General features: G+C 44.2%; 1 protein-coding gene across 2 annotated transcripts in view; it reads left to right on the top strand.

The window, feature by feature from the left end:
* REEP1 (receptor accessory protein 1) overlaps positions 1-25,258 on the top strand; it is a 71,301-nt gene that overhangs the window by 35,552 nt on the left and 10,491 nt on the right. The window contains exons 6-8 of one of the 2 annotated variants that reach the window (XM_049833163.1): positions 6,743-6,793; positions 13,157-13,325; positions 20,237-20,272. In XM_049833163.1, coding sequence (XP_049689120.1) covers positions 6,743-6,793; positions 13,157-13,325; positions 20,237-20,272 — 256 coding nt within the window. Of the gene's footprint in view, positions 1-6,742; positions 6,794-13,156; positions 13,326-20,236; positions 20,650-25,258 lie in introns of those variants that run through there. The other variant, XM_049833152.1, reaches the window with a different exon arrangement.

Below are 25,258 nucleotides of genomic sequence, written 5' to 3'. Positions count from 1 at the left end.
GTTGCTTCTGGAGAATGAGTAGATATTGGATGAGTGGTCTCATCTAAGGAGGTGTATCCTGTACTCTGTTCATGGCTTAGAGCCAGAACCAGAAAACAGCTATTAACTCTGTTTCTTTGCTTGCATAAAAGCTGCAAGGACTTGATAACTGCATTTTGTGGTCCTACTCTCTGGCCATGGATTATCATGGCTTAGGGTAGATGTGACAGTAACTATACCTATGTGTTTTGGGGGCAAGACTTGTGTAAAAGACATGGCTTTCATGCAGTGAGATACAATGCCCCTTGCAAAAGGATAGTAGAAACATATGGGCAAAGTGGGTACCGGTATTAGGAAAAACATGTGAATTGGAGTTGAAGGAAATTATTCTTCTCTGTCAAATGCTTTTTATATGACCTCAGGCACATCATTTTAGTATGTCTTGGCCTTACCTTCTGTAAAAATGCATAATACATCCTCCATAATAGGAGGTCAAATACCATAAAGTCTATAAGGCATTTTGAATGCTAAGTATAACAGAAGTGGGGAGCCCCTGGGATATGCGATGCACGTGTAGGATCACAAAGATATGCAAAAGCTATATCCTGTTCCAAAGAAAAGCCAAAAATTGCTTCCCTTTTCCCTGCCAAGCATTGTGCAGACTGTGGCTGTCAGGCCTGGCTCAGTTCTCCTGAACTGTTGCTCTTCAGCGGGTAGGCTCTACTAACTCAGGGACTGCTGGGTAATCCAAACCTGGACTGAAACCTGGGATAAATGTAGAGCTAAGGCAAAGCTGTGTATTATATGTCCAATGAAACAACATTTGTGTGATGCTTCCATGATTTAACACTTTTGCTGCTGCTATGTAAGCCTGAAGAAGTCACACAACGGACATAAATAGGCTCTGGGAATGCCTGTGTTGCAGCGCTGCCTTTGCTCTGAGCTCCTTCGCGCAAGGTGCTGCAGACTCTGTGCTAGAGCTGGTTTTAGGACAAAGTGAGAAACTATGTGTGAATCCTAAAGGAACTCCGGCTCCTGTTTTGGTAACTCCTGAATACAAGCAGCTCAACAGTAGCCCAGACCCACAGTGCTAACCTGTTCATCTCAGGACTGCAACAGTGTCTTAATCAGCTCTTCAATCTGAATGAACACTCAGCACCACAGTTTTTCTTCCCATTGTTCTGCTTTTCTGGTGTTTTTCTTAAGAATCTCACTGCCTTGAAATGTGGCTCCAGTGGCAGTGGGAAGCTGGGTAGAAGGGAGAAGAGTCTCCAGGATACAAGGAAGTCATTGTTTTGCATGAGTTAATGAAGCTTCTCATTCAGTGCTGGAAGAAAGCAACTCTGTGACTTGCTTGGTATTGTTGTGTGGCACATCTGCCAGCCTAACTTGAGAGAAAACAGTTAAGATATTGCAACCTGTAAATGGACCAGAAGTGTCTTTCTTGCACTGTACTTTGGGGAGGTGGAAAATGATCTATTGATAAGATTGGGAGGTTGTAATTGGATTCATTGATTGATATACTGATTTTTATAACAAAGCAAGGACTGTTCATGTCCTTGCTTCAACCTCGACATTTAAATTACTCTGAATATGTGGCAAAAAATAGGACTCCTGGCTTCCTTCAGCACTTCAGCATGTGGCCTCCAGCAAGTTGCTTGCTTCTGTGTACCTCAGTGTGCAGATCCAAGAGGCAGGATGAGCTGATCTGACAGCTGTCATCCTCTAAAATGGGGTGATGTTCCTGCTCCCAGTGGGTTACTGTGCACTAGCTCTTTGGGCCTCCTCAGGTTATCTCTAATCTATCAGAAAGCTAATCCAGAAAGAGAAAGAAAGGGAATACTATTTTTTGCACCCACAAATGTGTCTCAAGCACCTGAGCCAGCACAAGGGAAGGGACGGAGCAGCATTGTGAGGAGTATGGCTGGAGGAAAGGAAAGCAAGATCATCCCTTCCCATCCAGACAGATTAGCTCTGCTGTTCGTGGAGCCATACCCTTAATACATTCACATTCTTTATGGTGTAATAGTCAGAAATGGTTAAAGCAGCTTCAGTCCCTTACTCTTCTAGGACTGAATTTGTTGTCTTTCAGGCAGGGAGAGCTGAATGGCTGTGATTTACAGCCTGATGTGTTGCAATACAGAAGTGCTGAGCTGGGGTTCCTCAGGTATTCAGGATGTGAAATGTGATGGGTTGGGTGGGGACATGTCTCCATTTAGCTGTCCCTGCTGCTGTGAAGGAAGCCATTTCCAAGAGAGGAGCAATACAAGCAGGTATGGGTGGTAACAGCTTTTGTTGCCCTGGTTTTCAGATGCTGTTAAATGTATGTCAACGCCCTTACTTTCTCACTTGAGAAGGAGGTATAACAGAGCTAGATTATCCTGCATAAGAGAAGTTTAAATTACTAATTATCTGGAAAACACTTGGAGGAGACAGATGCCAGACAAGACTGCAGTGCTGTCCTTAGGGGCAAGTCTCCAGGGAGCGAGGAAAGAGAATATTATTTCTAAGGCTTATCCTGGCTTTCCCAACACCAAGGTTTAAGGGTATCCAGCTAGCCTGTGATGAGTGTAGATGGGAAAGTGAGCCCTGAAGAGGTTTCATTAGGTTTCAGCCTTTAATGGATCATGTTAAAATTGGACATAAGATGACCATCTATTCAGAAGCACTGAGCTCCTGCAGCTCCCATGGAAAACGTGGCTTCTACCAGCAAATGAATGTGAGGATCTGTCCTATTTCCTGTTTCACTTGGATTAATGGGCAAGGAAAAGATGCTTCTGTATTAAGCAATGGACCCTCAGACTTGCAAATCAGCATATTCTAGTGGCAAATACACAGCGAGCTGCTGGGCTGAAAGTGTACTCTGTGCAGACCTGTTTTCAGTAAATAAACTTAAATCTAAAGGCTCCTGTAGTTAGAGATGTGTCCCACTGTGCATAGTCCTGTCCTCTCCTTTCTCTCTGAGCTGTGGTAACTGATCTTGTGCTCCCACAGGATCCATCACGTTCTTTTGTCTTTGGTGATAAGATCTTAGGGCAAGGCCCATCTCTTCATTCTTTTTATCCATCCTGCAGCCTGGGCTGGCTCTTTGATTACCATTTGTGTGTGACAGACTGCTACTTATATATTTACCAGAGGCTAAGAAGCTGCAAGGTGTGCACAGCCACACCTTCCTTATCTCTGATCCCCGACCCTTTCCCCTTTCTATCTTAAACAGCCTACAGTTTTAGTTATCCAAGTGCAGGCTTGTCTCCCTTCCCCTGCTGTGTTTTGTTTTGAAGCCACAGTTGTGCTAACACTAGCACAAACCTGTGCCAATTCATTTTACAGCTAAGGAGCTGTCAGTGTCCCAAGTACCCTGAGTCTGCCCAGCTGGCTCGCTTGGGTGTTTTCTCTCTCTCTCCAGAGAGTCTATTTTTGATGCTCTCTAAGCAGACAGAGCATTGGATATCTGGTCATCTTATCCCTGCTAGGTGCTCAATGCAGATCTTTTCACTGTCCCCAGCAGCTTGTGTCCCCACCAAGGAGCATAATCTCATTTGGGGCTCTGTAATCCTGTCCTCATTGCCTGGTCATTCTGTCACACACTGTGACTTCAAGTGGGTCACTCCTAAGTGACAGGATTAGATGATCGGGCAGTAAATCCTGCTGCTTTTTGTGTTTTCAGTTAGCTCCAACTCGTTAGCCATTACTGCTCCTGAAGGGCCCTGGGCACTGACCACCACCTTATTTCCAGCTCACGTTGGGGGAGAAGAGAAACAGAAAAGGAGCCTGCTTTTGGGTCACAGCAGAAGGGGAACAGCAGCAAGGCTGTTACGGCCCCAGTAGTGGGGCAGGTGCAAGGCCTTGGCCATGCAGTGGAGCCAACAGATGGAGGCCTGGGCACAAGTGGGCTTTCCATTGGCACCAGTCAGGTTTCTAACGTAAGTGGCTGGGACACGTGTGGCTGCAGTGAGGAGAGGTACCGATGGCTTGGAGGCAGCACCAGCTTCTTCCAGCATGCTCATGTGTACTCCCTTGCTGTCACCACGCTCCCAGCACTTTCTCATCCTCCACCTGTCATCCCGAGCTTCCTACCACCTGCTGCTTTGTCCTGTCCCCAAACCCCAAGTCTTCTATTCCCTGCTTGCCTTCCCAAGACCCTGCCCAGCCTTGCCATTACCTCCTCTGTCTCTACAACCCATCCATTGCTAGTTTTACACTCTCCCCCAGCTCTCTGACACTCTTCTGCACCTCCTGGGTTTCCCATATCCTGTTTTCATGTATCATTCTTCACCCTGAACAAACCAATTCTGCCAAACAGGTCAATGTCTTTCCCCACCCTCAAGTCAAGTCCTGCTCCCAACCACTTAACCATCCCCAAGCTGCAGCCTCAACTCTTCTTCAAAGGGGAGCTGCAGAAAACATCCCACAGCCAACAGATCATCATAACCCAGAGGTTTCTGATAATGTACCTTCTTCTGCCCTTCTGCTGTCCTGTGTGTAGGGCAGGGACTGTTTGCACAGCAAGTGGCCCATTGCGTGCCCCTTGGTACAGCCTGCCTTTAAGAAAGGGAGTGGTGCACAGTGTGCTGCTGGCAATGGGTGCAGTGCCTTGGCAGGAGATGATAAATGAGGCGGAGGGAGCAGACACGCATGACTGGTGTCGATGAAAAGCCCATTTGTGCCTAATAAGTCTGAGAAACAGTCCAGGAGCTTTTCATGCGTGGGGAAATATGGCTTGCGGTGCTGCCAGAGCTAGCAGTCACTCTGGTTTATCGGTTAAAAGGGCCAGGCATGCAGACGAAGGCGGGCAGGTTTCATTACGCTCATCTACCTCCTAAACACTCAGGAGTGCAGTGTCAGCAGTTCCCAGCTTCAGCTTGCAACCACCTGTCTGGTCTGGCATTGTCACTTCCATTTCCACCTTTGGGATCACCACCCCCTGGGGGGTCACAGCTCTGCTAGTTTAGGGTCCCTTAGCCCAGGAAATTTATTGGGAAGTTTCCCAGTGTGTTTGCTGGTTTTTAAACCAGGGCACTGGAAGGGAAACGCTGGTGGTGATTTAGATTTTATTCTCTCTTGCCAAACAGCATCTTTTCATTAATTTCTAGTATCTGGCTGTTATAGCCAGTGCAACTGCCTGAAAGTCAATATTTAGATCCCTAATTTTCCATGAGAATTGAGACCTATTTACTGTGGGAGTTTGTAGCAAAAACTTGTGCAGGAGAGAGATGCTGCCTTCTGTGGCATGATAGTGGAGAACTGCGCTTTTACTTGAATTGGGAAAGAGGGAGGCAGGGGTGGGGAGCATCCTTCCCTTTAAGAGGCTGGATAAAGCCTCTTTGTAAGGATGAGATTTCACTGCTTGGAGGAACATTGTTTCTCTGCTTACCAAACATATCAGGGAACAGTTCTGTCCAGTCTGCTTAGTACTGTATCTGTAATGGCCACACTGTGTGCCCTGGTCTGTGACATGGCCAAGAATTGCAGAAGTCGGGAGTGGTTTGGAATAGACAGTTTGAGAAACCTTTGGGGACCCATTAGTGTTATCTCGGAAGGGCTGAGCATGCTGCTTCTTCTAAAGGATCTCCATTTGGGATCCAAAATCAAAGATCTCATGGCTGAGCTGTGTTATACCAATAAAGAGAAACAATGAATGTCTTTCTTGAAACATATGGTAGTGTGCCACTGATCACAGTATTTTGTGAAGTGTTCCTCTCATGGTGTGACGTATCTTTCATTCTTAAGTCTTTGAGAATCTGTTTTTCCCAAAGCAATAAAAAAACTCAACACTGAGCTACAATCCAGGTAAGCTGTTTCCTGTTTATCTCTCTTGGTGTCTCCAAGAAGCAGACAGTAGCTAGTGAATGCACAGGACAGCATAACCAAACAATAAATTTATACAGAGAGACCAGGCTAGGAGAGACAATAACAAACAGCTCCCAGGAGAGGAAATGAACTGTGCAAACAAAAAGGGTGGATGAAATTAAGTTTCCACTATCAACATTAATGTCAGCTGGCTTCCCTTTGAGTCTTTAGTACTGTCTGACATCTCCAAACCAGGTAGCTGTTACAGGCTAGGCATGGTACGCAGGCTCTGGCCATAAGGTTATTGCTTGTAGGATATTTGTGTTCATATGGTGGCAGAAGCAATTTCCTCCTTCACTCAGGCCTGTACTCAGACCATAAAGCCGATGGTTTTGCTCTTAGCAGGGCCTGCCTGCAGCCAGTCATGATAACACTTCTGCATGCAAAGTCCCAGACATTACTGTGAGTAATTCCCCAGCGTTACCCTACTTCTCAGAAAACCTGTCAGTCACCAGGGCTAAAATGACTGCCACGTGTCCCTCGCCTAATCCTGTGCCTAAATTAGTCATAAATGCACTCTGTTCTTAATGATTTTAAGTCTGGATTACAGAGGTGGCCAGACACTGGGGGTTTCTCCAGTGGGAAGCATCGATCAAGTGCAAGGAGTGGAGTGGCAGCCTGTTGTGTTTATAATTTGCTTTACTCTTTAAACACACTTGCTAGGTAACACCCTGTCAGCTGGGGTTATGGAGTGGTTTCTCCATCTCTCTGGGAAAGCTGAGGAAGGGAGAACCTACGTTCAAAGGTGTAGTCCACAGGTGGGTGTCCCTGCTTTTTATGTGTATGCGAGTCCCTGCACATGGTGCCCAGTGTCATGCTCATGTCTCGCCTCAATTACTTATGCTTCAGATAGACCTTATTCTCAAAGCTTTTATGTGTGTTGCCACAATGGCTCTCTTTTTTCCCTTGCTAGGTCTCTCAGCTACTTCATTTACACTTGTATTTGGACCAGAAAAGAGGGCAGGTAATCTGCTGAGTGCTTATACTAACCCCTAACTAATGTCTGCCTCCCCATTAGACTAGTTTGAACTGTTTTCAGCTGAGATTGGTCTGAGGCCAGATGCTGTTTGCTCTGCTTCCACTGGGTAGATCCTGCGTGCTGAGCTTTAAAAGCCTGTCTTTGATCTCATTAGCAAAATGCCTTCCAAGTCCTCTGCTGACAATCAGAGAGACTCCAGCAGCCAGGCAGGGAGCTTTGTATGTGGAAAACCCATCTAACTCAGGTTGTTGCTACTGCATTGGCCAAGCTGCTGTGTGTGCTGTTGTTTTCTCGCTAATGGATAAAGGGAGCCTCTCTCCCACTGCTATGATCCCATTAGGGATGGTTGGGGTTGCAGTGGAGCCAGCGAGGCCAGGACTTGACTCAGAAGTGAAGACGCATCTCTGCAAGCATTTTCTGATAGGTATGGTCTGGGAACTCCTGCTGACACCGTAGTGATAACTGACATTGTAGGAACATGCACTACACCTTGTAGTGAACATCTGCAGGATGGAGGCTGTAACATGCATGCAGACTTGTCTGCTAGCATGGAGGAGAACTGCTAACCAAAGTTACAGCAAAAAGAGAGGAGAACATTAACGGTTTAGTATTGTGCTGGAAGTGTGGTAAGCGTGACTTAGTTTTCCCTTGCCTGTCCGTTAACTACTGATCCTAAGATGTAAAAGGCCAGAAGGTGCCATCCTGTATTAACACTGATCATATTAAAACCTTCTATGACTTGATATTTTTTGGTTCCTGGTTTGTGTCCCTTTACCATGCTGTGTTATAGTTTCCATAGCTGCAAAATGGAGTTTGTAGGTATTGGAGGTGTTTCGAAGCCTAAATAATGTCTATAGAATTCTTTCAGATTGACAGACAGAAGGTATGATGAAATCTAGACACTATTATTTGCTTGTATTTAGATCATATTTAATGAGACTGTTGTATAAATGGCAGATTTTTAATTTTGTGCCTAATTTTATTTACCTAGAGCCTATATAAAGCTACCTATGTATGTGGAGTATTTTTAATGAGTAATTCCATTGAATGTAATCCCAGTTTTTCCAGACTCCTAAATCCATCTCCCTCTAAAAAGTTTTACTTCAAATGTGAATGCAGAGATTAATTATAGAGAGGTAAAGTAATTAAGACAATTCCAGCTATTTCTGATGGAGTGCCTTTTACAGTGCCTGTCACAATACTGACTTTAGGTTTTGGGAAGGATCAGGATTTCTGATCCTTTCAAGCAAATCCTGGTTGTATCAGTGTTGGTGCTCTGGGCCCACAGAGGTTAATGTTCTTTTCTGAAGATGATAATGTCTGCAACATTTAGAGGAAGGTAGTATGCAGGTTAGTTGGCTTTGAAAGCTCAGTATTTTGATACTGCTTTGTCCGACTCTTTAAAGCAAAAATAAGGAGAGAATGTGCTAGATGTGGGTAAATAAGGTATGCCTATACTACAGTTGCGATTTTGACCGAAGCAGGTAGATGTACCTAAATTAGTTTTAGATTAATTACTATGCCACATGGATGGGAGTTCTAACTTCCCTTAGAATCACAGATGAGCTTCTGCAGCTTAAATGTCCATGTCTTGATGAGCAATGCCCTAATACCGTTGGTAGTGTCATGAATCTAAATAAGGTTGATACCAAGTGATAGCAATTACTGGGAGGTGGTATTACCATGTCCTTTTTAGTATTTGTCTTTTGTGCTATTCAATAGCACCAAGTCTGGCCCTCCTCTTCCCCTGTAAAGAGAGAACTGTTCCCTGTATGGACCTACTGAGGTTGGTAGATCCTGGGAGAAGAAGATGCAAAGGAAGCCTGAAGAGAGAGGTCTGCTTTCAGCTTGTGCCATACCTTTACCTACGGGGTGAACTTTCCTGTGGGCAAGAAGATCAGATGAATTTGGGAGCAGGTACACTGTAGTGAGCAGGGAACAGAGACATACCTGCTCCCACTTGTTGCCACCAAAACCTCACCATCTAGCAAAATCACTGCCCACTGGATCAGAAGTGCCATGCTTATGGGGACAGTCTGTGTCCTAGGAGAAGTTGCATGAGGTAGAAGTTGAGTCTAGGGAGGGAGAGTAAGGCTCAGTCCTCCAGCACCACTTTGTGCTTGTGCCCTCTACCAGGGGACGAAGTCCCCAAAATGCAGGTCCCACACTGCCAGCACAATCATCCTGACAGGGCATTTGGTGTTCAGTGAGGGGGAAGAGAGAGAGGTGGTGTCATCCATAGTCTCACACCCCTCCCAGTCCCCATTTTCAAAAGGTTGTATAATAACATCATGCTGTTCTGCTGTTGACACAGTGAAATGTTGCTACCACAGCTACTGTCTTGCTATTACTGCTGTCATGCTCTCTAGGATAAAACTAGCCCAGATCTGTGTAGACATGCTGCAAGCATGCCCCTAGCCTGCAGCATAGACATAGCTTCAGGACCTGGATCTTCTTGCTGTGCAGACACACAGTGTGCTGAAATTCCTGGGACATCTCCCATGTCTGTAGCAGTTGGAAGAGCATCTGCATGATTATGGCCAAGATGGTAAACAAAAATCCCCAGAACAGCTGCTCTTCATCTTCTACGATTGTTTTAACCAAACATGGCCCAAGACGTGTGCTGTGCTAAATCTGTTCTGTTGTGAAATAAAGCTATTAACTTGTTTTTTCTTTTGTTAATAAATGGTAAGTCTTATTGTGGAATAATAATGTCTTTATCCCTGAAACATGTAACTACAGCAGTGCAAACCCTCACAGTGCTGGCTTTTCAAGTGTTTGTGATTTCATATACAGCAGCTGCTTATCTGACAAGGAAATGAAAGTTGGTAACAACATTTTCCATTTTACTCTGAAACCATCCTGATTCTGTTGTAATCATAATTTCTGTCATGTTTCTGTTTAGGGTCAGGTAGAAATGTGGCAACTGGGAAAGAATCGCGAGTGTTATATTGTGCCCTAGGAGCAATTAAATCAAGTCTATCCCTACAAAGACTGAAGGTGCAAAAATTTGAAAGAAGAGAAATGGAAGGGAAGTCAGCAGGCTTTCACATGTGTTTGCTGTCCTCACTCAGCCCAAGCCTTTGCTATTCCTGCCATTTCTGAGATTTGGACAAACTGTTTCATGGAATGGTAGGAATAGTAATATTTTGCTATTATCTGTGTGATGAGCAACATTCATCTTTGCTTTATAAACTCAGGTTAAATTAAAGCAAAAAATAAAAGGCAATTTTTAATTTTTTGGGGGGGAGAAGGTCAAAGTTGTTCAGGACAGCTGCTGTGACGTTGTGTTTAAGGCTGTGGTTGTGTATTATATGCTAATGTAAGAGACCCACAGACAACAGGCACATATCAGGCCCTTGTTGTTTCAGAGCTCTCTCTGGGGCCTTTGATCATTGTATGCTGCTATATCACAAGTTGCAATCCAAGAATATTAACTTACCTTCATTTTTAATGCGAAAGGGTGCGTTAGTGTCATCTTCCCTGCTGGGTTGGTCTGATGCATGAATCTCGTCTCTAATCTGACTCCTGTCCACATACATAAATTGCTCACTGGAACGAGATGGTATTTGGGTTGGCTGGCTGAGCAGAGTGGCTGGGAGGAGGTTAAAAGCTTGAGCACTGCTGACACTTGAGCTGGTGGTGCGGGAGGAATACAGCACTCAGGTTACAGCAGCTCATCAATTGCTAACCCTCCGGCTTTGCTGGTCCAGTCATTTTGCAACAGCAAAATATTATTTAGTGGTCTGATTGCTCTCGCTGGGGATCTGTCTGTTAGAGTCAGACTGCAGGGTAGGATGCCTTGTCTTAGCTTTAAACCAGTTACTGAGAATAGGGTGGCAGTGCAGGAATTCAGTGCAAGCTACAGAACCCCCCCAGAACTGTACTGCACTGAGCTCTGGGCAGCTGAGATCACACCCAGCTACCCAGCCATGCAAGGAATTCTCAGTATACCAGCCCAGTGACAGTTGCAGCCATAGACTGCAGGGTAAATGTGCTTTAGACTGGGCTAAGAGGAATAACGTGAGAAGTTTCTTGGAGTGAGAACATCCAGGAGTGGCTCAGCCACTGGCAGGAATAGCCAAAATTCAGGCATCAACTCTTACGGCAGGTTGGAGAGTGAGATGGCAGGTGAGATTTTGACAAAGCATCAGCTCTCTTCTTCACTGTCAAACATATAAAATCAGCAAAATAAAATATCTTAGTATACAAGCAAAAAAGCCCTGTCCATTTAAAATACTTTAAAAAGTAGAACAGGTTAATGAGAAAGAGCAAAGTAAGTCTGCAGGAAGAGCATGGTGGATGTGTGGAGACTTTTCTGTAAGTCTGCAGAAAAGCTAAATGCAAAATGCTGCCAAACACGGCATATGTAGAGAGATCTTAAGAAACCAAAGATTCAGTAAAATAAAGAGAAAAATCCCAGCACAGCTTCCTGGCTAGCTCCACCAGGTGACTCTGCTCTACAAAGGACAATTCCATTTTTTTTTCTCCTTAGATGATGCATATTTCTACTGATGATGCTTTGGGTCAGCATTGAAGAAGTTATGTGTTGTTTGCTTCTTGCTGATGCAGCAAAGTGCTGTAGTCCAGGATGTGTAGCCTGCCTGTGGTTAGATTGATATATTATGGAGTTGAGAAGGAAGTTTGAACCCAGTTTTTTTTGTATGAAAAGCTTCAGGCTGAAAGGTTGGGAGATTACTGATCTAGCAGTTTTTCTGAACGTAGAAAGTGCAGGCTGTCACAGCAACTGTAGTTATAAGCACCTGACGCCTTGTCTACTTACAGTCCCTAAAAGTAGGGTGCTAAGGAATTCATATGGGGTAGAGGTACTGATTTTCCATTACTCTGCATGCAAAATTTCTGAAGTGATGTTGGTGAATCAGTACTTGTAGGTAAATTAATGCATTACCTTCCCAATGTATCACTGCCCATGCACTAGGGGACGGCGAGTGTTGCCTAACTGCTGTAGCAAGGAAGGTGCCCCATCTTGCCTTTGATCGTAGATAGTCACGATGAGTCCTTCTCTGTGCTAGGCCAGCACCTGAGCATACTCTCCATTGGCCCTTCACCTGCACCTTGATTTTGTGGGTGGAAAACTCAAATCTGCAGCCCAGAAGGGAGCAGTGATGTATTCTGGTTCAGCCCCAACCTAGAATGCTCTGGCAGTGTTTGGGCTATGCTTTCCCTTATGTACTGCTTTGACAAATACAAGTCTAAATGAAGGTGGTGTGTGAATTGCTGTGATGTGCCTTATTTGGCCATTTTTTGTTAAACAGGGCAGTATTTGCTGTTGTTAGCCTTCTTTCTGGTTTCATCTCAGTTGAAACATCCATTATTTTTCTAATTTACAGTAGCAGAAATAGTTTTAGCATCAGGCTCTATGTATTTATATCAGTATTTTTTTCAAGACTATATGCTATGAAGTCCCTTTCAGACCCACCCACTCCCCCAACAAAATGTTAAAACCTAAATGTACTTTTTATCAGTTATGCTATTAATATTCTGAATGTTACAATGTAGCCAACAGAGAAGGATAGATGGGTTCTGTATTGATTGTATTTTCAGGCATTCTTGCTCTATGGCAGTGGTGTAGTATGAGGGTTACAGAATTCAGAAAGAGGTATACTTATAGTCAACTTTTTGATGGGATGTAGTTTTAATGGAAGGTGTCTTTTAACCGACCCATCCTTTATAAAGAGCAGCTACATTCCTTTCACCAAGGAATATGTTTGTTGCTTGATTGAGAGCTAGTCTAAAAAGAAAGAAAAATATTGCGTTAGTTTATTTCTTCCTTAAGCTGCACGAAAAAGCACTGGAATATTTTATTTGCATTCAACAATAACTTTTTATTACTTTAAAATTTCAAATTTTCTGGGCTCTGGAAATTCTGTGTATGACTGAGAATGGCTGAGTGAATATCATTGTAGATGATTAACTTTAAAAGAGAGTTATTTTGGTACAGACTATTTAATTGTGTTTCTGAAGCCAAGCACCTGTTTGACTCCAATCCTAGCGAAGAAAAGTACCTACTAGAAAGATAACAACAACATACTGCTCATTTAAATGTGGCCAAGGCTGCTCTGAGCACAGATGACTGCATTGAAGAATCAGAGATGCTCACTGTCAAAAGTTTGAATGACTTTGTGCATAGAACCACTCCAAAAGGAAGAGCAAAGAGAGGGAAACGATGCTTTTAACTCATTTTTGTCCTCTCTAGGTTACTGGACCAGGCAATTTTTTTCTCTTCCTATTGTCCTGATGGATTTCAATGAGCAAGGGAGAAGAAGGCTAAAAATACACTGTTGAATCTAACTTTTATGTGTGTTATTTGCTTGCTTGTTTAACTAGGGACAGGGGGCCCTGTCTGAGAGACTAAGAAGCTTTAGCATGCAGGATCTCTCAACGATTCGTGGAGACAGTAGCAGCACTGTTCCTCCTTCGGTCACTGTAAGAACAAGTAGCAAACAGAGCCAGCCAAAAACATCCAGAAGTGCATCAGAAGGCACTGGCAGCTCAGGTAAGTGTCAGTGTTATTTTCAGTGTTGTGTTGTCTGGAATATCACACAGCTGAATGAAGTCATGCAGTTGGCAGGAATATATAGAAACAGACATTGCAGGCAGCACCTATCAGAATTCACAGGACGCAGACATGCTGTTGAGTCTCTTGGCACTTAAGAGAGAAAACAGTGTCATCGTTTGACGGTTGCTGTTCCTGGCTGGTACCAAGGACGGTACATGCCTTGAGTATGCAAGGGAGCCAGCATCAGTCCTTGCAACTTGAGCTGAAAAGTTAGGCTCTGGGCTGGGGGCTGCAAGCCATGGTGGGTTTTCAATGAGAGAGGCTAATGGAAGTGCGAAAAGAGGGGTTAAGAATGTATAGTAGTGGGCAAGGGTCATTATTATTATCAAAGCCCCTATATGGTGATACAGCCTTTCTCTCTTATGTCATCTAAACATAAATACAAGTTCTAATGGATATCTGGTTTGAATGAGGCCCACTTGTGTTTCTTCTAAACTGTACTGTAGCTGGTATAACACTTGACAGTTGTAGTTCCAGAACTTTATCACTGATGAAGCCTACTGGGAAATAAAACCCATATAAAGCACTCCTAGAAGCAGAGACCAAGTTCTGACAACTGGTTATGATATGAAGGATGTCTGCATAAGCACTGTTACGGAAAACAAGTCTCTCTGAATGGCAATGGTTTGTTTTCAAATTCTAAAAGAGCAAAGGGAAGAAACATGGTGGGAATAAGATCCATTCGTGAGGATTTAGTTACAAAAATTTATTACAAGCTTGGTTAAATAAATCTTTGTGAGCCCAGGTCTAAAACTTTTAATTGGAGATAGCTTTGCAGATTAGATCTCAAAAATTGAGATATGGAGGGTTATCCCAAGCAGGGGGTTCCAGATGCTTCTGGGATTCCCCAACACCACCAACGATCATGCACCTCAACTGCTGTGATGAGAAGCCACAGAAAGTTGCAGGCGTGTTGCGCTTGGTAGCTTGTGAAACATATGCTGGCAAGTTTAAAAATTAGCAGTTTCAGCTTGTGTGTGTTGAGGTCTGTGCAAACATTCACTGTGTTTCAAGCCTCTGTGGATTGCTACCCCTTCTAGTTTGCTTTCGTTTTGGAATGTCTTAGAAATGTCTTGTCTCGTCCTTCCTAAAGAGTATCCTTCAAGCTCTTTACAAATTCTGAGAATTCTAGCTCACAGATTTCTCTACTTTTTTTTTTTAAACGTAATCTGTTGAATAAATTCTCTTTACAGGTAAACTGAAATAGCCAATGTTGATGCACAGTGGTTTTACTCTGGTGTTTATGTAAGGTCTTGTATACATGACCTCTGTCTGCCCCATCTCACTTAGTGATTTCATTGAGGACCCTAATCTAGCATCCTGCTTGCAGGCCTATTCTCCACCCACAGACAATATGAAGAGGCACCTCCAGAGGGTGATTCACTCACAGATGGTGGCATCATGCTGTATGGAAGACTGCAGGCACAGTTTTTCTCTCACTTTTAATCAGATTAAGTGAAAGATGTGGTCCTGGTCTGTCCAGTCCTTGTGCCATTTTGTGTGGGCACAATTACGTATGTAGTCAGAATGTCTAGAGGGGTGAGTTGATCAGAGTCATAACTAGTGTGTGTGTGTCTGTATGGAAGAGTATGATCTATCAGCCAGACTATCACATCTTGAAGGCCATATTCAGAGTGAGCCAACACTGTTCTAGGCACACCAAGTCCAGACATGGTCCGAGCACTCAACCTTCCATATTTGTTTGGTTGGAGCATTGCATATAAGCAAGGGGCAGACAGAATTTGCTACTGCCTGTTAGTATGCTATATATGCATATAATACATTCATATACGAGTATGTGCGTGAGCAGTGACTACAGAACAGCTGACACAGCTGGTTTTCCTGTCCCAAAGCCCTCAGATAACACAAATGTCCATGTCAGCAGTCCACACTATCTCAAGGAAACATTAGACTTCTCTTTATATTCCTGCTTTAGAGATAATAGGACTTAGTCGACTGACATCAGAGGGAGTCCCCCAGACTGTCTGTTTGACATGAGGATGACTCAGCTGAAGACCTTTCCTTTCTTGTAAAATGTCTTGGAAGCCGCCAGGTATTAGAAAGCCTGACAACAGTAGCTGGGATACACAAAACTACTTAAGAACGTTAATAGAGAGTGTGGCAGGGACTGCAAACATTGTACCCTTGGTCAGAGTATAAATCCTGCTTTATAGAAACTTTTAAGAAAGGCTTGAAGGAACAGGTCCTGTGTCTGCAGAAGAAGCAGTGTGGTGGTTAGAAGGCAAGACTGTGAGTTAGGACACATGAATTCACACCCCGCTTTATTGCCAAATACTGGTATGACCTGGAGCATGCCTTTGTTCTCAGTGTGTCTGCAAAACAGACAAAATTGTACTTCCCATGCCCAGGTCCTGAAAGCCATACATGGTAGAAGATGCTCGGGTATTTTAAGGTCAATACCTTAGAAGATTTCTTATGTGGCTTTCCCGTACACCTTACTTCAGTGATGATAACGTGCGAAATACCTGTGGAAAAGTCCTGTCTATGGATTGACCCCAGTTTTGCAAGAAGGTTTCTCTGTTTCTAGTTAACAGTGCTCTATCTTGCCACTACCTCTGAGAAGTTTCTGGACAACTGATATGTCCCTTTTTATGTTTTCCCTTCTTTTATCTGTCCTTTGTTTCCCAGTCCAGGCATCTGAGAAGCTGAATGTGGGTGTGCTGGGATCTTGATGACTTGCTGCTCTGGGTGCCACTCTTACAGCTCTTCTTCTGCCATTTGTTCATTCGGGTCCTTCCACCCCTATCCATTTCCTTACATCCTCAATCCATACCAACCTGTTACAGTCCTCTGCAAGTGCAGCTCTCAAGTCACTGTCTGAATTTACAAATGATCAGTAACTGTGGCAGGGATAGGAACCTGAAGTGTTATTTTGACTGGATGCGCTGAGGAGTGCTGCTGCAGGTGGGGTTTGCCTAAGGAAGGGGGCATTGCTGGGCCACAGCCAACCTTATGAGTGGAAAAGCCAAGCACTGCTTTAACACTTGTAACCCTTTTCATTTCGGGACTGGCATCCCCATGCCTGGGAGTGGGTGTGAGCATCACTCAGTCCTATGGAGGTCACAGTCTTTGATGGAAGAGTACATACACAGATTGCCTAATGGAGTGCTTTTATAGCTCCCTTTATTTCTCTCATATGGCTGTCAGGGATGTACAAAGACTGAAGAACTAGTTTTGCATCTAGCACAGGCTCTTAATTTTCTCAACAGGAGAGACAGCCACGACAAAGAGAGAATAGGAGCCTTATGATAATGAGATGTCAAGAGCTACCCTCAGGTGATGGAACAGCTTAGCTATGGTCATTCAAGCTGTGCTTGAGTAAAGAGCTGTGGACTCAGGAAGAAATCCTGAGCTTGATCCAGATTAAAAATACTTTCTTGTACTATTTTTGAAGGATTATTTTTAACTCAGACCAATTTGCTGATCCACCTTACTGGGAGCTTCCAAAATAACTGTTTTGGGAGACCTTTCAGGAGATATGAGATCAAGAGGCCAGGACCTGGAAGGTCCTCAAGCCAGCTTTGCTACTGAACGAATAGTGCATGGAAGCACACCCTTGCTCACAACAGTGAGGCAAAGACAAGAGATGGCTCTTTAGGTTGAGGTTACAGGAGTTTAGATGGGTCCCATTCCCTGAGCAATGAAAACACAGCCAGATCTGGTGTGGAACTTGGTGTTGCTAGTTCTAATCCTATTGTGTGACTGTGTTTAAGAGCAGATGATATCTGAAAGAAGGTGATTTGGAAAGACAGGGGGATGGAGAGAGGTCTGTTGTCTTCCCTGCACAGATGAGACTGCTGAAACTCTTGTTGGTGTGAAAGCCCCCACTTCCCCTGCGAGCACCAGGAGTGGTTCAGGCTCTGGTTTCACACCTCTTGGGCATGTTTCCAAACCCACTGAAACCTGTGAAAGCACTCTGCTGACACTGGTGGGCTTTGGCTGTGGCCAAAAGCTGGCTGCAGGACTGTGCAATGCTCAGGCTACATTAAATAACCACTCAGCTTGTTTCATTTCTATTGTTGTTATTTTTATAATGTGACTGGTGCTGGTTAGATGGATTTGTGACTTTCTGAGTCCCCTCTTGACACAAAGCACCGTGTGAAGAGCTTGACATTTAATTAGTAATGACCTCATGCAGACACAGCAAAGGTTTATTTTTGCCTGCTGAAGAGTGTCTTATGAGGCCAAGAAATAGAATATGCAAGAGCTGCCTTTGAGACAAGAGGAATTACTCCTCCTTTTCCTCTACCTTTTGCTGCTTTTTTTTTTTTTTTTACCTCTACCTTTTGCTGTCTTTGCTGCCTTTCAGTGGTGCCTGCTATACGTTGAGCAGTTGGACTCTTGTGGATGGCCTTCCATAGGAGCAGAACTGCTCAGCATATGGTAGGCTCCAGGTGCTCTAGGTGTATTCACACCCATTCCACAGAAAGACCTTTCTCCTCCTCCTGGCACCCAGTCAAAAGCCACACGCAGATGACATGAAGGAGCAAAGGCTGCTTTTGCCACAATTTATGTGTGGCTGCCGACCCCCCCCGCCTCCCAGCACATTGTGGGGCATCACCACTGCTCCAGTGAAGTATGTGCACAGCTTTCTTTGTCACATGCTGAGGAAACACAATGATTGCCCTTCCTCCGTCTAGCAAGCCCACGACGTGTCCTCTTTATCTGATCTTTTGCTTTGCTCTTAGTTCAGCGTTTCTTGATTTAGTGTCCTGGCACCCTGGTGATAGCCTGTGATATTTTAGCTTCAATGCCTGTTCCAACCTGTGCTTCTTCCACAGGCAGAACTGCCCCTTTCCTTTGGGAACTGTAAATGTGACTACTCATTGTTATGGAAAACTGGAAGCTCCAGAACAACATCTCTCCAAATATTTTTCAAGGCAATCCTGTTGTTCTGGCAAATGCCCAGTAACAATCTACAGATGTGTCTTTATTAACAGGGAGGGGCTTTTGCACTTCTTAACATTATGATATTGCCTTGAAAGCATCCTGGACACTGCAGATAAAACTTGTTCCCTTGCGATGGCTGGTGAGTGCCACATGTGACTTGAGGAGTGGGATATTTGCCACTGTGTCACATAGCGCAGTCCCATAGCTGATGCAAACATGTCTCATGGTTGCTGATGTCAGCAGAAACCTCCAGTGTGGGCTGGGCCCTGGAGGCCAGCCTTGCTTTTGGGTGAGTCAGTGGGACATATTTCAGTGGCAGGAGATTTGCATTGCATCACGGGATGGTCAGTGTCCAGAGCTGGCGCTGTCTGGGCCAGAGGATCACATATTATGGAGCCACCCTCTGTACTGCCCAGACTGAGTGCCCTTTCTGCTGAAGCTTGCCCCAGGCAGAAATCATTCTCAGCTGGAACGATTTCATAGCAGAAATGTGCACTGTGCTTTCTGGTACTCTCCACACCTCTGTGCAGGAGAGTCAAGGCTGTTTCTTGATTTTGCATTTAAGCACTGAAGGCTTTGCAGGACAGAACAATGGTGGCAGAATATCAGCATTCAGGATATGTCTGGATAGTTCAGTCCCCACCAACCAGAAAAACTCCAGAAAGATGTTTAAGAACAACCCATATGTATATGTTCTGTGAGCTCTCGGAGAATAAACCATCAAACTATGATCAGCTGCCTTCCATGTAAAATCAGCGGCTTAACCCACAGCAGATCTCTGAAGATTGGTTGAGACTCATCTCTTTCAAATGAAGGCCCTAGTTTCATGGCAGCATCCAGCCAATGTGAGCCAGCACTCCCATTGAAGGGGTATGACCCAACTGCTTGTTTCTGCCCCATACCATCCTTGGACATGTCTAAATCTTATTTATATGTGCTGACTCTAGTCAGGGAGCTGGCTCCAGTTAAATGCTGTTCCTTGCTTCCAGGTTGCTCTTGACCTGGGTCAGATCCTTAAGCCGGTAGAGAGCAGCAGCGGACATCATCAATAGGACAAGGAAGGTGGAGGCCAGAGTGCGAGGGGCAACGGGACATCTGTTTTCAGCTGCAGCACTGGTTTATGCTGGTTTAAAATGACTGTGAAGCTGTGGAAGAACTTTCAATGTCTACAGTGCAGGATAATTATGACCAAAGAAATCACACAGAGCTCAACCCTTTTTTTCTTCAAAAGCTTTTTTTATCTGGAGTCATTGATGCCACTGTAAGGATTAAATTGGAAGGCTCAAACTGGAAATTATTTCTAGGCTGTTTCCTGGAACACAAGCTATCCACAAAATGAAGCTGTAAAGGTCACACTTCTATGAACAGCTGTGAATCACTTGCATTTGCACCGAAGGGTGCATTGTAATTCCCTTGGTTGCTTTCATTCTTACCTCAATTCCACCAAAATATAAATCCTGCAGGACTCCTCAGCATGTTCCTGATTTAGGAAGATCAGGGATCTGTGGATAGTTTTCCTTCAAAAGCTGCATGAATGGCTGCACCAGTGCTTGTAGAAGTCTAAAGCTACTGAAAAAAATCCAGACGTAGCAATACAAGTCCCAGTATTGCACCCTGTGTTTATTATCATCCAGCCTTTTGCACTCTGTTACCCATTGCTTATTCACGCTCCCAGGCCCCTCTAGTCAGGAGTTATTTCTGTTTAGTGATCTGAGAGCAGAGCCAGGGAGCTGTACGTAATCCCAGCCTTAACACCCGTTGGGCACATAGCTTGGGGTGAGGCACGTTCCTGAGTCTGTGCTCTGTGCTGCTGAATAGAGACGATTGTCTCTTAATGCATACGGGGGCCCTGAAGTCCACTTCAAAATGATGCCAAGTGTTTTCTGAGAGGTAGTAGCTTAGCCTGATGAGTTCCTAATGCTCAGCTCCTCTTTCAGTGTGCACATGTTGCTCAGTATGCCGACTCCTCAGAGGTGAGTGCTGGATTTCCTGTGCCCCAATACCCACGCTTCCTTTTCAGGCATGGCTGCGTTCCCCAGCCTGGCTTGCTCCTGCCGTTCTTACTCATTGGGTTTCCTAACACCAGGGGAACAAAACCAGGGGAAGGCCAGGCTGCGAGTGAGTTTGAGAGCTGTGTGTGTGCTGATGGCAAGTATTGCAGTGCTTCTCACCTTACTGACCTGTGTTACCCAAGGCTGGGGAGAGTTTCTCTGGAGAAAAACATTCTGTTCAGTCCTTTGTGTTCTACAGGATGTACCACTGTTATTGCTGCACCAGTGTAACTCCTCTGCCCCCGTATCCCCCAGCGCTGGCGTAAAATCACCAGCAACACAGCAGGAGCAAACCTTCCTCAGTCCCAGCCCTGTTGTGCTTTGTTCCCTAAGGATTGGCTTGTGTTTCTCTGTTGGTAGAGAGGACATTTGTGTTTGGGATGAGCAGGGTATATAGCAAAGCCCAGTAGCAGACCCTGGTTTGATAAAATAGGGTTGAACAGACTCTCCCTGCTTCAGTCTGTGCCAGAGCCATTTTTGAAAAATGTCCCCACTGTCCCCAGCGTTTATTGTGTTTACAAACTTAGGAGTGTAGTGAACAGTTTAGCTGCCGGTGGTCTTTTCAATGCTGCATCAGTTAGCTTGGTTGCTAAGAGCTGAGCCATATCACTTCTGCATTTTGTCCCAGTGGCAGATGAGAGGAGAGGGAGGCCTCTGATTTGGGCATGCCAGAGGATGGGGCTGCCAAGCAGCTTGTCTAAGGAGAAAGAAGAAATCCAGACTGGCAGCGTCTCATGTTGGTGGAAGCAAAAGACCTTTGTAACTCCTTTACTTCTCATCTCATGTGCTTTTTGTTTATTTTGAACACTAATCAACCTGGGGACGGCAGCAGAGGGACTGAAGGATCACAGTGCTGCCACCGTGCTGCAGCCATCTGTGCCTCCCCGCTGCCTTGCACCTGATGTGCCATGCAGCCCTCTGCAGCATTAGTGCTTGGAGGCTGGTGATCCCAGCCTGACGCTGTCTCCTTGCATACTGCTTAGTGGCAAACCAGCCATCATACTTGATTTGTCACCCTCCCTGTTGTCCTTTTCTGGTTCTTTGCACCAGCACATCTGGGATGAGTGTGCCACTGTGCAGGAGAATTAAGCCTGTTTAAGGTGGTATCTGTTTAAGCAATCATAAAACACTTGTATTCACAGTGCATTTTATTAGCAGCCTTCTAATTTTAGCCTAAACCAATTTTATGGATTTGACTTCAAAATGTTATTTATAAAAAGAATTACTGAATCCTTAAGTGCTTAATAGTCATCAGTTAATCTTAGGAAAGTCTTTTAATGGTGCTAAAGCAGTAATCAGTCCGATATGTTTACAAATTGGGCTCAAAGTCATGTTGATCTGGTTTAAATTGCGTGCCCTGTCTTTCAGATTGGCTTGTTCTACTAATTTTTTTCCCCTGACATAATCCAGTCCCTTAGACCATGTCAATAGGGATATGCTGAGGCTCTATCTCATAGAGGGTTCATTCTGTCTCCACAGGCTGCCCTTTCTCTGTCTCCAAGGCAATAGATGCATTAATGCACTCTCAGACAACGGCCTGCCGTTTAAAATGCTCCTTTGTAAGTGCAGCTTTGCTAGCTTACAGAGCTGACTACGTAATGTGAACACATTTTTCAACACCACAAAAAGCAGGGGGAAGAAAGAAGCTAAGTTTGTTTAGCTAGGACTAAGTTGTTGTGAACTATTGGCACTCATCTTTCCTTGGTGCAAACTTTTGTGTAGCCAGTTGCAGAGTACAATCATGAAAAGTGCTCATTTCCAAAGAGTTTGTAATCTAAACGGACAGATACTCAAGTCTTAACTCAAGCAGGAATATTAAAGGCTGGGTTAGAGCCATGATGCAGCCTTTTTGGTAGGAGCAGTTGCCTTAATGCTCTTGCAGGTGAAACTCAATTGTTTCTCTCGCTGGCTAACTCAGAAACCCCCATAGCTCTTAGGAGAGCACAGGATAGTGGGAGCAGAAGTCTGCCCATTCTGCTCCCTAGATGATATCCCAAGAGAAGGTTTCATGAGGATATGTCCTGCAGGTGCCATGGAGCGTGCATTTATGCAGAGACTGAAGGCTAGGCTGAGTGCAGCGTGAGCTCCCCCTGTACTGGAGCAGATCTGTCAGCAGTGGTGGGCTCCTTTGCTGCTGAAGCTGTTTGCTTCACAGAAGAGCTCTTTTCTGCTCAGTGGGCTCACTCCAGCTGGCCTCACAGTCTGCACATGACAAAGCATTGACACAATTCAGGACATTCATCCTCCTTTGCTCTGGGCAACATCGCTAAATGCAAGCATGTTCCACTATATATACTCCAGCACATCTTCTTGACAGCTTCTATGCCAGCTCTTCTTGCTCTTGTTCAGTGGCAGGCCTTTGCTGACAAAACTCCTTCTAGGTCTGTACACAAGTTTCTGATTTCTCTCTTCTGTGTTCATGGCCTGTGGAAAGTCAGGCTGCAGCATTAAGGGACAATGGTACAATCACATAAAAGCTCTTTTTCCCCCTTCAGGAAGGACAGAGTGAAAATCTCCAGGGATATCTGTTTGTCTTTTGGCAGTGCCTGGTAAATACTTAAACGCTAGTCAATATTAAACAACCTTGCTTGGAACTGGCATTTAAGAAGTAACAAATACTATGTTCAGTGGTATTCTCTCAACTAACATCTCCTAGGTGCTGTTGCAAAGACCTGTGGCATGGTTGAGAGAGGGGAACAACTTTAATCCTTGCAGAGAATAAATATATCTAGCAGATATTGAAGAATCAGCTGTATATCAGAACTGTTGTGGCTGCATGTATTTGAGGGGGCATTTATTACTAAAATGCTGATCAGAAGCCTTAGGCAATGTAAGAAATGTGCAAGGACATTGGTGATGAATGGGACTGTTTTTTAAGTATGCATCACAGGGTTGTGCTCCGTAGTGGCGACTGATACAGTAGTGTACGCCTTAAAAACTACAGCTCACAGTGACTGACAGTCAGCCTAGCCAACACCTTCAGTCAGGCATGCACAAGGTGTTGCAGCATCAAGCCATGCCCTGGAGTTTTTCCAATAAAATAATACTGGATCTCTTCCTACATGTGGTTGTCACCCTGAAGACAAGGTAACAGATCACACACAATCAGCAGTACAGCTCAGCAAGGAGCTTAATGGGACATTCACTTAATTGTGTTTTAAATCTTACTGATACATTAGATATATCCAACCCCATCTTTGTGGTAAGCTACAAATTGCACGTGAGATTGTTAGAGTGGAAAGTACTCTTAAAAAACTAATTGACTTTGCATCAAGGGGGCTGTTCATGTATCTCTGAACTAATTGAATTAAATGGTGTAGGTGGCTTCATTTTTGTTCTCGGCCAGTTTTGCTTCCAGCTCTTGTGCTGGGGATTTTTTTTTAACCTTTCTCTCATTGAGCGTAAAGAACAAACGACAACTTTCCATTGCTCTAGGCATTTTGTTCCTTAAAACTTCCCATTACTAAATGTTGAATCAAATTTTTACACGAATGATTTGCATCACTTTGCAACAGTACATCTGAATGGCAATTTGGGATTTTCTCTGGGTATTTAAAAATACTTTCATACTTATTTTGGTTATTTCAGGGAGGGAAAAATTTTCCTAGAAGTATATTTGCATTTTACCAACAGACGGTTAAAACATTAATTGTTGTTTAATAAACTCCAGTTGAACCACAGCTATTATGAAAGCAAAGACAAAGATTTCTGTGCTCTGCAACAGTGTTCCTTCCCCCTCTACACCCAAATGTTTTCCCCTAACAGTTTATTCTTTCCTTTTCTCTATGTAAATATTATGGGACTCTGATGTAAGTGTTACAGATTGCATGAGTTTTCTTCTGAGGTGTTTGGAATAGACTAGCACTTAACAACTAAATCATTTGTGGGATGCATTTTGATTAACGGATGACTTTGTTGATGTGATTAGACTTGTTTGCTTTGGTTGCACTTGACTTCAGCTTTAGAAAGAATGTCTGCCTCTGTTTTGTGGCTCCTGGGCAGTGTGTGCTGGTAGAGTTGGCTGCTTCTAACTTCTTGGTTTTGCAGTGAAAACTCTTGTGGAAGTACATGACTTGGATCAATGTCTTTTGGAAATGATGGCAAATTTATCTTTGTTGCAGGGAAAAGAAGCTGATGGCCATCGTATAATAAATATGTGTTCTCTTGCTCTTATGAAGTGGTGTGCAAACCTCTTTATATGAACTATCCCCTGGAAAGGCTTAGCTTTGATGTGACCTTACCTTCCATTACAATAATACAATACCTTGCTTCTGGCTTGCGTAGTTTGTGACAGTGGTTTTCCCCGTTGCTCCTGAGGAATTACAGTGATGGGAGGAAGAAGTATTGTGCCCAGCAAAGTAAGGGGGGGTGCCGCTTCTCTCAAAGGTATTGGGGTGCCTGATTCCCACTGTAACTGTATTTAAGTGTCCAAATTTTTCAGAGGATCTAGATCAAAGTGATTTGCTCATCTGTAGTTAGAGTGGGCCATGTCCTGACCTCAGCTGTACTCACGAAAATCCATGGGAGTTACTCTGAATTTACACAGCACCATAGACAAGAGCCTGAATCAAAGCAATTGCTGAAAAAACAGCTTGCTACTGAATCCCATTTGTTGCTATAGAAAGAGTTTTGCAAGTGAGATTTTTTAGCCCATGTAGAATCACAGAGATTAAAGATGACAACAATCTGGCCCTACTTTCCCTTGTCTGTGCTGGGTTGTTCCCTGTGGTGTATTTAATAGCTTAGATCCCAACCCTGTCTACTTTAACTTGAAATATGCCCAGCTTCAGGGCTTCCCACACAATGTGTTGGCTGTATCAGTTCCCTTTGAAGGAATTAGGACAGGATGATAGGAACTGGAATTAAAGGGTGTCCCTTTCCTTAGGCTGTTTACAGTGAGACTCCCTC

Source organism: Accipiter gentilis, chromosome 3 (genome assembly GCF_929443795.1).
Source record: "Accipiter gentilis chromosome 3, bAccGen1.1, whole genome shotgun sequence".
In the NCBI taxonomy this organism is placed as follows: Eukaryota; Metazoa; Chordata; class Aves; order Accipitriformes; family Accipitridae; genus Astur; species Astur gentilis.
The sequence above is the reverse complement of the archived record's forward strand: the minus strand, read 5'-3'. Positions and strand labels throughout refer to the sequence as shown.